Source organism: Nelusetta ayraudi, unplaced genomic scaffold (assembly GCF_046127955.1).
Source record: "Nelusetta ayraudi isolate G7.1 ecotype Tasmania unplaced genomic scaffold, CSIRO-AGI_Nayr_v1 ptg000058l, whole genome shotgun sequence".
In the NCBI taxonomy this organism is placed as follows: domain Eukaryota; kingdom Metazoa; phylum Chordata; class Actinopteri; order Tetraodontiformes; family Monacanthidae; genus Nelusetta; species Nelusetta ayraudi.
In genome coordinates this window covers 2,157,917-2,175,000 of record NW_027466108.1, presented here as the reverse complement: position 1 = coordinate 2,175,000, position 17,084 = coordinate 2,157,917, and the positions used below count along the sequence as shown (strand labels likewise).

Genomic DNA, 17,084 nt, shown 5'->3' with positions numbered 1-17,084 from the left:
GACACTCTGAACAGCATCGCTTTGCAGTACCATTGCCCAGTAAGAACATCTGTGTTTTGTGCACATTATTGGCAAGCAGGTCAGGACCGGTGAAAGCATTTTTGGGATGCAAAGTTTAAAGCTCCCGGTGCTCCATAGCGCCACCTACAGTACGAACCTAGTAGCGATATGGGACCAAAACCCACGCATGTGTGTGTGATCCTCACCTACATTTAAATCTCTCAGGCCGAGTCTCTGTCTTCGACAGCAAAGGCGCAGTTTCAGCTTGTTTGAAGATATTTGCAAAATGATGCAAAAAAAATAATAAACCAAATTTTAAACATCTTCTCCACAAAAACAACAAATGTTGGGGGCATGGAAATTTAGTATAATATAGGCAAGACTGTGAAGATCAAATATCGTGGAGTAAATGAGCGAGATCCTCTTCATTTTTTATTTTTTTTCGTGAATATTTCCAGACAGGGTACACGCACAAGTGACACCATTCTTATGCGTCTTTCCACCTCATTTTGAGCCCCTTAACAAACTCCGAAATCAGCGGAAATCGGCATGCAGGTCAGGAGCTGTAAAAAAAATTCTATAAAATGCAAAAATGAAAACTTGCTCCATAAAGCCATCTGCAGGCAAAAAAAACACTGTCCCAGACCAGAATGGCCCTAGTGGCCAGTACGAAGGTCGTAGAGACAGGGAACAAAGATCCACGCATTCCTCTCTTCAAGACCTACATTCATACGCTCTGGCTTTTGGTCCACGACAAACCAGAACGGAGCTTTTTCCATTTATTTAAAAAAAATAATAATAATAATAAAAAAATATATATATTTTGTAGTCGTTTAACGTTGAGTTCCACAAATGATAAACAAAAGCCTCTTTCGCGTCATTTCACGAAAACAAAATGTTTTCATGTCTCAGCTCGTCAAGGTCTGGACAGCAAAATCTGAGGCCGTTAAGATGCATAATTTAATTGTTTGTTTTTATTTTTTATTTTTTAAATGAATTGATTACAGTGACTGTATACAGTGTAGAAAATTGCCTTTCCCCGTGCATTATCCAAATCAGCCTCCCAACTTGCACTGTAATTGCTGGCCTGGTGAATGATTACCCGTTTGCCATGTCAACAGCAGGCGCCGCAGAGAGAGGAGGAGAGGTGGTTAAATGTTGGCAGACACTTGTCATCGGGTGTTACGCAAATACACGACATACATTAGAACAGATGGCAAATCTCCTCGGTAAAGCAAGGTCGCCCATTTGGAGGAAACACTGACGCTAAGCTGCTATAATGAGATAATTACAGCGGTGTCATCTCTCATCGATTATATCAGAGCAGCTTCTGCACGGTGTTGGTGGTGACTTGACTCAGTTGAAGAGCTGCTTGTTTTGCTGAGGTCTCACTCGTTTATAACAACAACGGTGTCAACCGCTGGTTTTTTTAACTTTACCCTTACTTGGTGCTTTGTCTCTTGCACAAGAAGAAACCAGAATGCTCGGACAGCGCACGGAGCGTTTCTTCACACCCAAAACAATGACAAGATGAGGTGCGGCGTCTTCCGTTCAGCAGTGAAATACTGGAGCATTGTGCTGCCTTTGCCACGCCTTTGCCTCGCCTCCGCGAGTCAGTTAGCTGCTGACGGGGGAGCGTCGCTGGCTGAGAGCACGGCAGACGTTTAAATGTATAGCTTTGTCCTCTATAGTGCAGTCAGGCACTAAACCAACAGACCTTCATGTGTGAGAGAGCTCATGCTGGGCTGTGAAGAATGGCAGGAAGGTGTGGCTCAGCACATGCTGAAGGTTTTCCACCACTTTTTTTAGCCATCGCCTTTACAGCATGAAATACTGGCTGGAATGAGGGTTGCACGGCATGCAGTGTGGAAAGAGAAGCGCTCGGTCTGCACTCGTGTTTGTCAACCTGGATGAAGCCTTACATACCATCCTGATAGGACGGTGTAAAGGCTGATGGGAGATACCGGTGCCTTGCAGAGTCAGGTTGAAGGTTCGCTGCTGGAAGCAAGAATGTTTTCTGGTCATTCCATTTCCCCCATTTTGTTGATTCCTTCCATCATCATTGTTTCCGCAGGCTGGTGCAGCTTTCGCTTCTTTTCCTTGTGTTGACACGCCCACAAGTAGTTTATTGGCGCACGCGCACTCAGTGGCCGCTTCATTGCATGTGATTAGCTCATTAGTCGTTTGCGGGAACAGGCAGTTGGAACAGGTGTACTTAATAAAGTGGCCGCTGAGTGTATTGTTTGATGTTAACCAGTTTCCTGGTATCATGCCTGGAGATTTAATTCACATTGGTTACCCATTAACATTTCAAGCAGAGATTAAAATAAATAAATAAATGTATTGTTTTTTTCAATCTTCATCTTTTGTGACTCTCTTCCTATGTTTAAATCCAGACTCAAAACCCATCTGTTTCAAACAGGCCACTGTGTCTAACTGTGTTGTTCTTTTTCATTTCATTATTTATGACTTACTCTTTTCTGATTGTAGCTTTTAACTGTTGCTTTATTGCATTTGTCTTATCCTTGGGTGTTCAGAAAGGTGCTTGGAAATAAACGGTATTATTAATCAAACTAGCTCAGTGGTCCAGTGGTAGAGTGTCTGCCCTGAGACTGGTAGGTTGTGTGTGGGTTCGATCCCCAGCCAGGTCACACCAAGGACTGTAAACATGGAACCCATTGCCTCCCTGCTTGGCACTCAGTATTCAGGGTTGGAACTGGGGGGGGGGTGTTTAGATGACGCAGCGACTCCTGCACCGCTCCCTCAGGGGATGATGGCTCAAGCGTGGAGGACAAATTTCACATTTGACTTTTAAACTTAATATCATTATTCTTATTACAATAAACACATCTTGCACACTGTACGCCTGTCTGTTTCTGCCTTTCTCCAGGTGGCCGATCTAAAGCGCGCCAACAATCTCCTGACCGAGCAGGACTTCTTCGCCTTGCGCTCCGTCAAGATCCCCGTCAGACGCTTCAGCATCTTCACGGAGACGCACAGCGCCGGGCCGCCCAAAGCCGGCTCGCCGTCGGGCGGCAGGCGCCCGCCCCAGATCTCCGCCGTCCCCTCGCTCCCCTTGGAGTCCTCCACGGACTCGTCCTCCTCGGACAGCGTGGAAGGCTTCCTGCTGGAGAAAGACAAGGACATCGAGCAGCTGGTGAGGTCCACGGGGCCGTCGCGGAGCAGCCTCAATGAGGTGGTGTCCTCCTTGTCGCAGCAGCAGCAGCAGCAGCAGCAGCAGCAGTTGCTGGGCGGGGAGGTGGAGTACAAACCCCTGGTGAGAAAGGACCCTTATTACGGCGCGGACTGGGGCATGAGGTGGTGGACGGCCGTGGCCATCATGCTGGTCGTCGGCATCGTCACGCCCGTCTTTTACCTCCTGTACTACGAGGTCCTCATCAAAACGGACGCCGGCCACCACGCTGTGCCCACGCCGCCCGCCAAGCCGCACGGCGGCTTGGAACTTCACGCGGGGAAAGACGTCCGCGCAGAGGCCGCGCTCGGGAACGGCGCCCAGGACGCGGCGAAGGGACACGGACCCGCCGGTCCCGGCGAGGGCGGCGCGGCGGGCGAGCCGCACGGCGTGTTGAAAAAAACATAACTGGAGGAACGATTTTTCCATCAATGTCGTCACCAACTCAGACCGCGTACAGCGACGTGGACGTTCCTCCTCTTCTCCTTTCTTAACGAATACAGCAGTGCAATCTAAAGGACTCAGACGGTGTTTCTCTTTATATTGGACCAGGAGCCGATGACGTGATGACTCGTGCATATGGGCATGTTTTCGAGCAAGCTGCATAAATCAGTTGTCGTCACATTTCAGTTGTTGGTGTCACCAACATTATGAGCTGCCATTTCTTTCTTTTTTTTGCGCCATCTTGGCTACATTTTTAGCCAGTTGCAAAACCTCAGCTGCAGACTTGCACTTAACAGTCTGCGTTTACTCAGTAATTAAGCTGGAGGGCCAAAGCCTCCATTGAATAATCGCTTCAGATGACGTCTGCAGGGTTTCCATGGTTTTAATTTTCTGTCTTTATGCCATGTGTCAAAATCATGTCTAATGCTGCCATTCTGTTTCAGAGATAACTTATTGAAATGCAGTTGAGAATTAGCCTTTGCTTACGCCATCAGTATTGGGAGATATTATTAATTAAATTATGTTCCTTCAACGTTCTCTTTTTTTTTTCTGTATGCAAGACTTGAGGGGATGAACGGCCTCTTCAAAATGCAGAGCGTGCTGGGAAAGAAATGGAAATGCACATGGAAATGCACAGTATAGTCACAACAACACGCATTGAAGTGAGTTTTTAAGACTTTGCTGTTTAGCCCTTTTATTTAACCACTGCGTTCACTTCATTCAAAAGCATTGTTGACATAGGTGCCTTTCGAACTGAGGAAATATGCTCTGGGCTGGGAAATAACTACATCTATTTTGAATAAATTATTATTAGTACGACCATGGTTTGACTCTCCTTATTTACATTGGTCCTCAAACTTAAAGTGTCCTTCAAAGTAAAAGTAAATACAAAATAAATAATTAATAAATGAACATAATCTACAGATTCTTCTTCTTATTTTTTTTTTTTAAGATTGTCGACCTTAATGCTCTCTTTAGTTTGCACACTCTCAGTATGTTGCTTCGGCGTCCATGTTTTCATCACTATCTGCAGCGAAGTTCTCTCCGTTGTCAAAATAGTTTTCAATGTAGTCGTTCTCCTGCAGGGGACAACAAGGAAAACGTCACCGCTTACGTTTGCATTCAACACTCGTGCAATAACAGTTTCAGGTTCTCATACGCAATCTCACCTCTATGTCCTCTTCATCATATCCTTCCTCTTCGATTTCATCCTCCTCGTCCCCACTTCCGGCTTTTTTCTCAGCCTCGTCGTCTGATTTTTGAGGGTTGCCCTCGTCCTTCTTTGCCATATCCTGACATATTGACAGCAAGAGTACAATGTCAAAATACTGCAACCTTAGTCTGACAACAAAAACCTGACAATCACCTGCCGCATGTTTAATAAACCAACTAAAGAGGAAGCTGTTATTTCATCGTGCTCAGTAAATGATCGCAGAGGAAATGGTCACCTCGAGCTTCGTCAGCATTTCCTCTTTGTCCTTTTGTGATATGGAAGACTTCTTCTTGCCTGTGGGCCATGAATGTTTAATGTTTTATTTATTTATTTATTTTTAATTGTTAGAGCTGTATTACAGAATCTTCATACATACATTTCCTAGTTTGTTTTTTCACTTAGGTACCTGACTTCGTGCGAGTCTTTTTCTTCTGTGGTGCCAATTCTTTGGGGAAAAGGTTCCAGTCTTCAATATAGAAAAGAGTATTTTATTATTGTTCTACTACCTTTTTTTTTCATTTGTTTTTTGTTTTTCAGATCTTCATTTTTCTATTCTAGTGGAACAATATAATGTGATCATATTTTAAGTGAAAACTGAAAACCATATATTTAGCCCTCTATCAACGTCTCTCTGGCTAAGCCCTTTAACAAAACAAGCCGCTGGATATATTTTTGCATCCCTTTCAGCGTCAGTACTGAATATGGGTATTGACGTACCTGGTGTCCATTCCATGTCATCAATATTTCTTTGTTTCAGGTATCTCTGTGTGTATTTTTCCACATCTGAACCCATGTGAAAAAGAGAAAGTTCTGCTTTAGTGCACAGTGAGGACTGCGTGATGTGATGCACTGATACTCATTAGTTGTTGACTGAATAACCCAACTGTGCAGATTTGGGTTCACCTCAGAGGTGAACCTAAAGCTACAAACTGTGGCTGGCTGCACTGGTAACCTAATGACCTCGCACAGAATTCTCCACACAGTCCTAATTCAATATCTTTGGCCCAAAGTGCTGCATCCACTTCCTTCCCGATGTCAATTGACATCAGGTTTCTAGTGCACTCTCCTCCTCACCTGCTGTTTTGGAGTGGGACTTGATGTTGTGCGGGAGCCGCTGCATGGTTCCCCTCATCTCCTGTTTCAGGGCTAGCATGTAGTCCTCGTCCTCGCCGGCTTTCAGAGGCACCGGCTTAAAGTCTGTGACCTGGGCAGATGTTATCCATGGAAATTCTTTACACCATTCTAAATTTTGATTCTTTTCAAAACTTAACTACGTGGAAGGCAAATTTTGCATCTTTTGGGATGTGATGATCAATTGGGCATTTAACCACAAATAATAAGTATCAATTCACATCAATTCATTTGAGTGTTTCCAAGAAAGACAACTAAATTGAATATACACTTAACAATCAGGGTCAAGGTAAAAACAAATAAACTGAATGCACACAAAAATCTAACCCTGTAAGTAATCTTGCACAGTCGATCGAACAGGTTCAATAGACTGCTGACTACACAACATTTTCAGAGTGATGACTTCCTTTCTCTAAATATGATTTTTTTTTTTTTTCTAATTCAGTTAATTCCAGCAGGTTCTTTTGCACATTACACACTTGGCCTTTAATAATTGGCCACTGTTTTATCCAACTTTTGCTATACACAGCAGAAACTGCACTGATGGACTTTCATGCTGATACTTTGAGAGCGTCCCAATCTAGAGCGTGGATTTCAAGGTATTTGAAATGTACTGCAATATGATATGTCATTCAATAACTTGACGAGTAAGTGCGTTTGTTAGAGAGAGAGAGAGAGAGAGAGAGAGAGAGAGAGAGAGAGAGAGAGCGCGCTCGAGCTCATCACTTACTGGAAACAGCGGGTTGGGACCCACCCTTGTTTCTGGCATGCTGCCCCTCCCGATGCCAAGCGCCTCTATATTGAACGTGAAGGCAGCCACTCCTCGACCCTTGCCCGCCATGGCTGCAAACCCTCCGCGAACCTGCAGCAAAAACAATCCACATGTCACACGCACACGAGGACGATGTCAAACCACGTGTAGACAGCCTGTGAACGTATCACTGCGCTGCGCCGCACTTCTCCGCAACTTGGACCGACACACGTTTTAGCTAACCACGGCGAGGATGACATGACAATACACTTCCATAAGGATAAAGTTGCAATACTCACTACGCCTGTTTATGTTTTGCTCTATCCTAAAAAGTCTGAATGTCAATACTACTCAGCGTCCCGTGTCGTTACAAAGACGCCGTGTTTTCATTTTTCGAATTCACCACCTATTTACGCTATAAACTCAGTCATAACTACACCTCAGCTCTAAATATCCTTAATATCGCAAAGACTTTGTGAAAATCTCAACGTAGTTTTGTGCGGCTGAGCTGACGCCGGGTGCCGGACCGGCGTGGAACGCAGCATTTACTCCCCACTCGCAATCATGCGTCAATGTGCCTTTAAATTGACCCCACCCCGTTGATGACGTACGACAAGATGTGACGAACCCACAGCCAATTGCAGTTTGGCTCGCCGTGTCGTCACTCGCCTCTCCGCCCAATGAGCACCCTGTCCTCCGACAAGGGCGTGTCGGCAACCACCATCACGTCAACCCCCAATGAAAACACATCAGCTCCAGCTAACAGGGCTAGCAGCGCTGCTCCCAGCTGACAGCACAGCACAGTACAGCACAGCACAGCACCCGCAAGCAGGTCACCGCGACAGTTGATGAAGTGGGATGTCTGCAGCCGACTGGTATGCTCACAAGTCGCTCGGAGACGGACTCTTCTGGATCCAGGAGCGGTTCTACCAGTCCGACAACCGGGCCAACATTTGGCTGCTGCGCGGCTCGCACCAGGACGTGGTGATAGACACCGGGCTGGGCTTGAGGAGCTTACCTGACTACATCGACGCCAAGGGGCTGCTCGGCAAGGACCCGCAGAGGAAGAACCCGCTGCTGGCCATCGCCACGCACGCCCACTTCGACCATTCGGGCGGCCTGCATCAGTTCCAACAGGTGGGCGTCCACAGCGCCGAGGTCGATGCCTTGGCCAACGGGGACAACTTCGAGACGGTCACCTGGCTCAGCGACCGGGAGATCACGGTGGCCCCCAGTCCGGGCTGGAGGGCCAGACACTACAAAGTCAAGGCTGTGCAGCCCACGCACATCCTGCAGGAAGGTGGGTAGTAAGGTAGGCAGGCAGGCAGGCACGGAGGGAGAGGCGATTCTCGCCCATGCGGTTCATTAACAGAAAGGTGCATCTCTGATCAAACGGGTCGGGTCGTGAGGTTTTACAGTGATAAGTATCGCGGTCGATACCATTGGTCGATTTCCATGGGTGGGCTTGCAGCGCTCTAACGAGGCGCGTGTTACGCAACGCCGAAGACCCATTTCTCTGCCTCTGGCATCGACTTGACAAAAATGAATTTAACAGAGAGCCAAATGACTTGCAAGACGAATGCGTATTAGGGGAATGGGTGTGACGTGTTGCAGCGCAGCGGAATGCGGGTGCGTGCGTTCAGGGTGGGCGGTGCACAGTGCACAGAACTGGGCTCGTGTTGCAGAGGATGCTGCGTTTGCGAGGTGTTTGGCTAGCGCTTACACAGGTGTAAATGTCTTATCACTACTAGTGCACACATCCATTGTTGTTGTTTTTTTTCTTTGTTTTTTTTTTTGTTTGTTTGTTTTTCGATTGATAGGCACACTGTTCAGTTCCTTTCTGTCCCAATTAGAAATAAGATGGAGAATACAAAGATGGGGCCAAGCTTGGAAGGCATCCCAAAAAGTATTGACCTCTCAGAACTGATTTACCAATCCTGACCGTTTTGTCATGCAGTGGTTTTATTCCCCTCCTCCTCACCCCCCCCTTTATTGTGCATTGTGCCATGCGCACGGTGGAATGAAGTCTGCTGCAGATGATCCAGCTTTCTGGGACATGCAGCTATTGTTTCTGTTGCACTTCTCAGGTTGGCCCTATTAAATATTCCTCAGGCTGATTTCTGCACCGCCTGTCAATACACTGACTTGCTGTGCTGTGTCAGAACCAGTGCTGCAGTGCCAGTGGAATATCTCACTGTTATGTCATTTTTTTTTTGTTGCTTTTTGTCATTTCATTATCCAGGCCACGCTTGTGCGTCATATGGCTGGTCTGGATCAAATCTGTTATGTGCACGGGATGTTTGAGCTAAACTCAGGCTGTTTTGTTGCAGTTTGTCCTTTTCTAAACACATGTCACAGATTGTCGTTCTTTTCTCCTCTTAGGCGATGTCATTAACCTGGGTGACAGGCAGCTGACAGTACTCCACATGCCCGGTCATTCCCGTGGCAGCATCAGCCTCCACGACAGGGAAAACAAGTTGCTCTTCAGCGGAGACGTGGTGTACGACGGCTCCATGATCGACTGGCTGCCGTACAGTCGCGTCAGCGACTACATTGGCAGCTGCGAGCGTCTGGTCGGACTGGTCGACAGCGAACAGGTAACAGATGTACAAACAAACTGGTCCATTTAGTCAGACTCATTTTTTATAGGCAATTGAATGATACATATCCATTTGTATTGGAAGAGATTTTATTGTAGTAATGAAAAACTGAAAAGAAAGCTACGTTTAGCTGATGATGATGATGATGATGATGATGATGATGATGATGATGTGAAGCTATGGTTGGGACAATTAAAGCCATGCACACAATAGACTTTTTTTTTACACCTACTGTGTTGTGTGCTGGAATAATTCTGTTTTCTAATCTTCCATTTATTCATTCATTTCTTCCTTTTAGAACTTTTGAGAATATTCTATGATTACATTATGTCTCCCAATTATTTAGCTGAATTGAAATCCTGCACAACAATAGAAAAAAAAAAAAAAAAAAAAAATCTAACTTCATGGATGACTGTGGTTTGGTTAATAAAGACATTTCCGGTGAAATTTGACTACCTCAATAAAGCTCGGTTGGCTTTTGTGAATCCAGCGCCCCGCTACTGTTGTATCACATCCAGGTACGTTGTTGTGAAGCGTCTGACGATTGGCAAACTCTTCCATACAGGTCGACCAGGTCCTCCCAGGGCACTACAACACATTCGGTGCCAAGCGACTCCACCGGATCGCTTCCGCGTACATCAGCAGAGCTGGCACGTGTCCCGCCAAGTTCTCCACATTCGCCTGGCGCACCCTGGCGGGGGCGGCGCTGCGGGCATGTAATCCACGCAGTGTCTGCTAATGAGTCCAGACCACAGGACTGGACGACGCACAAACGCACGAGGAAATATCATATATATATACGGGGAGCATAAAATAGAGTGAGCATGGGCACCACTCACTTATTCCCAACTCGATGTAATGTTCTTTGTTTACTTATGTAATCCAACAAAGATATCATAATAATTGCCAAAACCCTATTGCAATGTCCCTCTTGGGTTGCATAAGTCAATAAGCAGCATCATATGAAGCATATAATATGAAATATTTATAAGTGTGGTTCTGTTCTATACTGATGACTACTGAGTATCATTTATGTAATTATTATTGTAATTTATGTATGTTTTTATATACTTTGAAGCGGTTGGGAGGTTAGACAAGCACAAAAATGATGCAACTCCTCACTGCAGACAGAAAGCAGGGAGTTCAAGGTTCCACGAAGCATTTGCAACAAGAGTCATTATGGCCATAGTATTTCTCTATGCATCCTAAAATGCTCAGTGAGGATTCAGAGTCGACTACCTCCCATGTTTGTAACAGTGCTTTGTACTATTGATGAAAGACTTTGCGTATCAAACACTGACAATAAAGCCTCTGTTGTACTTCCCCCTGCCTGACTCCTCCCTGAGTGAGACGCCCGCTTTTGTATATTTTATATTTCACAGTGTAAATGAATTTCTTTCGGATTTGCCCGAGAGAATAAAAGACGGAGAGGAACAGAATAGAACATGATCTGCCGTGGGCTCAAAATGTAACTGCTGTTTAATAATCTGGTGAAAAGCTCTGCCACACTCAATAAGCTACGTGACGGAAGAAAAATGTTCCTGAAACCGCCATGTAGAGTTTAAATAAGGTGGGATGTTTGAATAAGCCGAGTGTTATAATTTTTCACAAGCTGCGCATGATTTTTTTACCAAGACCCAGACGCAGTCGGTTGATGAGTCGATAAAACATTTATTCTAATTTAATGTTATATTATTTAAACATGAGATTTCCACATTTCATTTTTACATTTGCCCTCAAGGATGGCATACATGCAGAACACAAATCCTGCTAACATGTGAACGTTCCTGTCAGGCTATAATAACATTCAATGTTATTCATTTAGAAGTTTGAAAATCTGCACATCAAGTGTCAATATTATGATAATTCTGTATCAATCTAGCTTTATTTATAACAAAATCCATCCTGTAACAAAAGACAAAGTGAGGTTCATTTGTTAACTTATACATATACATATATATATATATATATATATAGAAAAATAATAATTTACAGTAACAAATGCTTGTTATTCCAAACACTTGACAGTTTAGAGCTTAGTAGAAATGGTCGCCCGAGTTTTGAGCCAAAAGAAGGAGACTGTTAGCAGAGTAAAATCCACAGTAAACAAAGACAGAAACTGTCTGCACTGATTGGAGAGCTCTTGAACAAGAATAAATAGGATGTTAATGTAATGTCAATAAATAGGATTAAAACAGAGGTGGTGGTGAAAACAAACTGTCAGCTGAGCTTCAATGCACTGCTTCTTTTAGAAACTGATATCAGTGTGTAGCCACATAAATTCAACCGCATTCACGGGTTACATTTTGATTGGTGGATTGAGGTGAGGGGCCGAAGTGTTGGATTTTCTTAACCAGGAACCGCTGCTCTTAATATCCCACATTAATGCAGGTATGGCTTGGACATGTCAATAAAACTTAGGCTTTGGCTGACTTTCGTTCGGCTCTTTCGCCCCCGTTTGTAATGGCGATCTATGTGTTGTGTGCAGAGAGGAAACCAGAGTGCAGATTTTTAACCTGACAATATCACAGTAAAACCCAGTACAGTTATTTTAAGCTCTTGCATAACGTGGAACTTTCACCAGATTCATATCTGAAACCATCTCAAGTAGTTCAACATTTTTAAGTCATGCAAATGGTGCATAGTAGATTCAGGAGAACCACGGCGACCTGTTGTATGACGAATTAGGTGCGTAAACTGAAATAGGTCACATTACAGGTAACAGACACCTCCTGTCCGTCCACACGTTCCAATAATATATATATATGTATGTATGTATTTTCATCCTGCACATTTGTCTTAACATAGGCTCACTGTCTTGCATTGCATAAACACGGCAAATCTCAATGTATTAATTTCGGACAGGTCACAAATACTGCAAGTGTATTAACAGAGATGAGCCTAGAGTTTGTTTGAGTAGACAGCACAGTTAATAGAGAAGAAATAAAACAGTCCTGGTTTTCAAATCGGAGTCCGACGACTGACAGTAGGCGAAGAGTCCGTCTTAAACCCTCCTGAATAGCATCACTTTTTAGAAGCAGCATTATTTCTCAAAGCAAGCAGAGTACCTCCCATCTTGTTCTGGATCAGCTTTTACGTTGCAACCCAGCAAAGTGCAGAGTGGCCTGCAGTGATTGTCACTGTTATTTCCCGTTCCAGTTTGCCCCGCCGGAACAATCCGCCCTCCACCAGGGGGCAGCCTGGAGTTTATTTCACGTACGCTGAGCCACTTTGAATGAAAGCAGGGGCGCCGGTCGGGTTCACACCTGACTTTGGAGCCAGTTGCGGGGATCCAGTCTGGCCCTGAGGACCCGGAGGCTGCGGCGAGCCGGCGAGGGCCGGGAAAAGGGCGCCCCCTCGGAGGACTCGGGGCTGTGGCTGCCCTCGCTGTTGCTGGAGCTGCTGCTGGAGGTGGAGCTGGAGCAGGAGAGCGTGGTCTGCGTGCTGCGCGGCGACGGGCCGAGCAGCGAGGACGTCGGAAGGGCGGCGGGCGGCTGGTAGGAGCACTGGAAGGTCCCTCCCCCGCTGTAGCCCCTCCCCCGCAGGGTGCTCAGCTTGGCGTCCAGCGACAGCGTGCGCGGCCTCAGGTGGGAGGCGGCGGCGGCGGCGGCGGGGGGAGGAGGCGACGGCGAGGACAGGAGGGGGAAGTTGGCGGAGGGCTCGGGCCAGCCGTGGCGCTGCGAGCACGGGCTGGTGCTGCAGTGGCTGTCGCTGTCCGAGGTCAGGCTGGCGTCCGACGACGGGGGGCAGCGGCGGGCGCTGCCGCAGCTCAGGGGGCTGCGCGGCGGCCGGTGGGGGGAGCAGGGGCTGTGGGCAGACAGGCGGGAGGCGTAGGGGCGCGTGCGGCCGGCGCTGCCGGGGTTGCCCTCGCTGAACACGGACATCCAGGTGGGGGAGGTGCCCAGCTGGCTGCGCAGCTCCAGCTCCCGCATCCTCCGAGCCAGGATGTCCGACACGGTGCTGCTGAGGTCGTCGGACGATTCAATAACTGCGGGCGACACGGAGAAACGTGTCATGTTTCCGGCCGCGACGGAGCGCGTTGACTGGTTTTCATCTTCTCTTTTAAGGTCGTCTTTAGCCGATTGTTCTAACTTGTTGTCATAACGCAGGATTAGCTTGAAATCCTTTTTTTCAAAAGTTTTAACTGTTACTTTCAATTGGCTGATTAAAAGCTGTGGCTGCAGGAGTCTGAAGTCCAGGACTGAAAGGCAACATCAGCCTCTACCCACAGGCCATCAGCTACTCAATACATCTCTCACACAGTGATAGTTTTTTTTTAGTATTGTTCATTGTATTTTATGCCTTCTTGCACCTTCCAGCTCCTGTGCAGCTAAACTTGACAACATTGCACTGGACATCTTCTAAAATATGCATCTATGCTGTGAATCCTAATTATTATCTTTCCCACTACCTGTTTTTATCTGTTTCATTTTGTTTTCTTTTTGGGAGAATGAACACAACTTCATTGTGTAGTGTAACCAGACTCCAGATTAACTGTGCATGTGACAATAAAACTCCTGAAATCTTGAAATTAGCACTGCTATAGATTTGCTTTCTAGGTGAGCAATGCCAGTTGTTTGGTTCCAAAGTCATGTATTTGTATATCTTAATTACTTAACATGTGTTTTTGCTCTTGCGGCTCTGTAGCAGAGTCACGCTGACGCCACAAAGTTTATCTCCCTCGTTAGAAACCCACTGTGCCGCCGCACAAGATTCTGTCCTCGCGGCTGCCAACACTTCACTTCACCGTAAAGTTAGATTGCCCTAACGCCTGTTACTTCACCTGTCGTTGTAATAGGACGAGAGCAGAGCGCGAATCTCGGCAGACACAGCGTTATCCTGCAGCAGAAGACCCTCACAGGAGGGTGCGGCAAGAGGAGCTGCCGGGTGGGGGAGGGGTTAGGAGAACATTGGAGGAAGGTTGATGGGTTGGAATGGAAAATATGAAGAGTTGATGAGTGTTATTGGGGAAGTAAATGTGGGGGGGAAAACAAAGAAGGAGGTGGGGGGGGGCACTCATTCAAGGATAAAGATAATTTGATCGTTAAAAATGAACAGTAAAGGTTTTGATGGGGGACGGGACGGCGGCCGCCGATGGCGCATGGAGAACAAGGGGTTTTCAGGGAAGGGGAATAAATAAAGACAAAGGAGACACCGGCAAGGAGTGATGGAATCGGGACACACACACACACACACACACACATGTACGTACACACACACGGAGTAAATTGAAAAGGAGAGAGAGGGACAGACAAAAGAGAGGACAGAGTGAGTCAGCGTCTCAGAGATAAGGCCCATTCTAGCTACACAGCGATAAGAAGCAAGTGTGAGTTTGAGGTATTGGAAAGGAAGAATTTAATTGTGACGGCATCTCACATGCACCACAAATATTAAAAAGGCGCACGCAGTCAGTCACATGCAACGCAGGCACCGTGTTGCTTTTCTGCATTATCATAGCCAGTTTCTGTTTTGTTTTGTTTTGTTTTTTTTTTATCTTGAAATGGACAAAAACTCTTCAAGTCTCGACCAAATCTCTGAAAGATTCTTTACCCATCTCGTGATAGAGGGAGCCCTGCTTCGGCGTGACCGGCGCTGGTTTCCTCGGCGAGGGCATCTCGATCTTCATCAGCTCGTCGCAACACTGCCGCCACTGGCCTGTGGTCGTGTTGGGAGACGGGGGAGTCAATTTTACTGCCGCACAAACGAGCCGACAGCTGCCGCGTGTGTGCGTGTGCGTGTGCGTGTGCGTGTGCGTGTGCGTGTGCGAGTGCGCCGAGCTCACTCATGTCGTAGAAGTGTTGCCAGAAGGCCTCCATCCAGCGGTGCGTGTCCTCGCGGCCCTCTGCGGTGAGCGTGTGCGTGACTTCCTCGCCGCCATACTGGTTGCTGATGCAGATGTTCTGCGCTTTGCTCTGGGGGTCTTTCTCCGACGCCCGTATCCGGGTCTCCTGACGTGCACACGAGAGAGACAGAAAGGACAACGTCACCGCTAATTGGGTCACGGCGGGGTTTTTTAATTACTAATGAATGAATGAACGAAAACATACGCGAGGCAACAAGTGATTGTTATGGCGGCTCTCCGCTGGAAATAACCCCCCACCCCCCGTCACCGATAGAGCCGCGAATTAGTCCTCTTCCAAGCCATTTCCAAATGATCCCGCGGAAAGGTGCCGACGCTCAGTTTCCGCAGTTGTTGCGTCCGTGCCCCTTCCAAACCGCTAGATGGCAGTATTGCCCCGTTCATGGCCCCGATCGCCGTGTCTGGCTCTCGTAATGAGGCACAGAAAAAGGGAACCGCGAGGATGATACAGAGACTTGGCTGTGGGTCACCAGGGCCAGTCAGGAAGAGGCTGAGTGATCTAAGGCGGAATGAGGAGCCGCATCAACATTCACACGCAGGAAGCAGGATGATGAACAGCCCTGCTTTCAGTTTCCTCCTTTCAGTGCCTGTGGAAAATGACCGATGAAATGCGACTGCCGGCTGGCTTGTGGAGCTGCTGAACAGATTGAATGTTGAACATCTTTGAAGCCGCATCCGTGTCCTTTTTTTTGCAGCCCAGCAGGACTTTTGCACCGTTAACAGTGGAGAGCGAGGCAGCGGAACTCTTCGCTCTTTGCCTCCGACGAGCTCCTCTGGGGCAACTGAGGGGGGAAATCGCCTGGTTTTCGAGGGCACCAATAATAGCAGTTACTCGGAGAATTGTATTCTTTTTTATATTGAATTTTTTTTTTCTGCTCAAGGTCTACCGGTTGATACAAGATGAAAACTGGCAGCGGTCCACGAGCCCCCAATTCTTTAGCGGCGAGGCTCGGAGCGCCCGAGGCGTGTTCGGGAAACACAAAGCGCAGTTTGTGCGAGGATGGATCGACCTCTAGAAATAGAACAAAACTTTCAAACCGACTCTCCCTCCCTTTGCCACCCTCAGGCCGCCCCTGACGCTTCCTTCACGAACCTTGTTGACGGCGATGGTGAAGGCGGGTTCGACGTTGGCCTCCACGTCTTCTTGCCGGTGGTAGCAGAAAAGACTTGTTCCCTTGAGAACGGCAAACACTTCGGTCCAACTCTGGGGGTCGGCGCCCAGCTGCTGCGGAGAGGAAGAGAGAGGGACGCGGTGGCGTTCGGTGCAACGGAGGGGAGAAAAAAAAAGGAGAGAGAGAGACACGGAGGAAGCGACGGGAAAGTTGAAAGCCTGCGTGTACTTACCTTCACTTTCAAACAGCCGCTCATCATCTGCTGGTTCATGCAGTGGGGCTGAGCTGCCAGGCGGCAGCACATGCTGCCGTAGAGCGGCAGCCAATAGGAGCACTCCTCTGCGGGAACACGACAACGCGGGCAGAAATAAGCGCAGGTTAAAAATGAGAAACATTCCAGAGGGCATTCCGCAACTCAGACAGACAGACGGACATTTTTTCAGTTTAGCTCCATCGTGGCGCTCCAGACCCCCAGCACAGAGGGTGTGCGCGACGGGCAGCTGCAGGGAGTGTCAGGGAGTGAGCCAATGAAACTTTACGACAGGCTGAAGGGCCAGTGAGTAAAACACTGGAGGCCTGTCTGTCTGAGGTCTCGGGCCCTTATTAGCCTCCATCATTACAACTTTACACAGCAGTCACCTCACTAGCGCAGCCTTTATTGCAGTGACCTTGACAATGGCCGTCTGTCAAAGGACACGGGAGGGAGGAAAGAAAGAGGGAAGGGGAAAAACGACGGAGAGATAAGAAGGACGACGCACGACGCACTTTTGCTGAGAGCGT

The 17,084-nt window shown here is 47.4% G+C and overlaps 4 protein-coding genes and 1 long non-coding RNA gene across 9 annotated transcripts in view; 3 read left to right on the top strand and 2 right to left on the bottom strand.

Annotated features, from left to right (window-relative positions):
- The window catches only part of lysmd3 (LysM, putative peptidoglycan-binding, domain containing 3), a 6,571-nt gene extending 2,115 nt beyond the window's left edge, over positions 1–4,456 (top strand). The window contains exons 2-3 of the mRNA XM_076039072.1: positions 1–39; positions 2,891–4,456. The exon at positions 1–39 is cut by the window's left edge and continues 238 nt beyond it. Of these exons, the coding sequence (XP_075895187.1) occupies positions 1–39; positions 2,891–3,601 (750 nt within the window). The 3' untranslated portion in view covers positions 3,602–4,456. The remainder of the gene's footprint in view (positions 40–2,890) is intronic.
- The window catches only part of LOC142896955 (uncharacterized), a 525,186-nt gene that overhangs the window by 162,087 nt on the left and 346,015 nt on the right, over positions 1–17,084 (top strand). The window lies entirely within an intron of this gene.
- On the bottom strand, positions 4,513–7,297 carry polr3g (polymerase (RNA) III (DNA directed) polypeptide G). Its single transcript, XM_076039078.1, has 8 exons — positions 7,032–7,297; positions 6,712–6,843; positions 5,925–6,054; positions 5,568–5,633; positions 5,257–5,316; positions 5,086–5,144; positions 4,807–4,929; positions 4,513–4,716 (listed from the first exon to the last, which is right to left on the bottom strand). Exons 2-8 carry the CDS (start codon positions 6,820–6,822, stop codon positions 4,627–4,629), a joined length of 639 nt encoding a protein of 212 aa, XP_075895193.1. The 5' UTR covers positions 6,823–6,843; positions 7,032–7,297; the 3' UTR covers positions 4,513–4,626.
- mblac2 (metallo-beta-lactamase domain containing 2) lies at positions 7,447–10,656 on the top strand. Its single transcript, XM_076039077.1, has 3 exons — positions 7,447–8,032; positions 9,115–9,329; positions 9,898–10,656. The coding sequence occupies exons 1-3, from the start codon at positions 7,591–7,593 to the stop codon at positions 10,069–10,071; spliced, it is 831 nt and encodes a 276-aa protein (XP_075895192.1). The 5' UTR covers positions 7,447–7,590; the 3' UTR covers positions 10,072–10,656.
- rtkna (rhotekin a) overlaps positions 10,984–17,084 on the bottom strand; it is a 65,899-nt gene continuing 59,798 nt past the window's right edge. For 4 of the 5 annotated variants that reach the window (XM_076039067.1, XM_076039068.1, XM_076039070.1 and 1 more), the window contains exons 7-11: positions 16,537–16,643; positions 16,286–16,417; positions 15,115–15,280; positions 14,883–14,987; positions 10,984–13,320 (exon numbers count right to left, since the gene is read on the bottom strand). In XM_076039067.1, the coding sequence (XP_075895182.1) occupies positions 12,593–13,320; positions 14,883–14,987; positions 15,115–15,280; positions 16,286–16,417; positions 16,537–16,643 (1,238 nt within the window). In that variant the 3' untranslated portion in view covers positions 10,984–12,592. Of the gene's footprint in view, positions 13,321–14,115; positions 14,213–14,882; positions 14,988–15,114; positions 15,281–16,285; positions 16,418–16,536; positions 16,644–17,084 lie in introns of all 5 variants that reach the window. The other variant, XM_076039071.1, reaches the window with a different exon arrangement.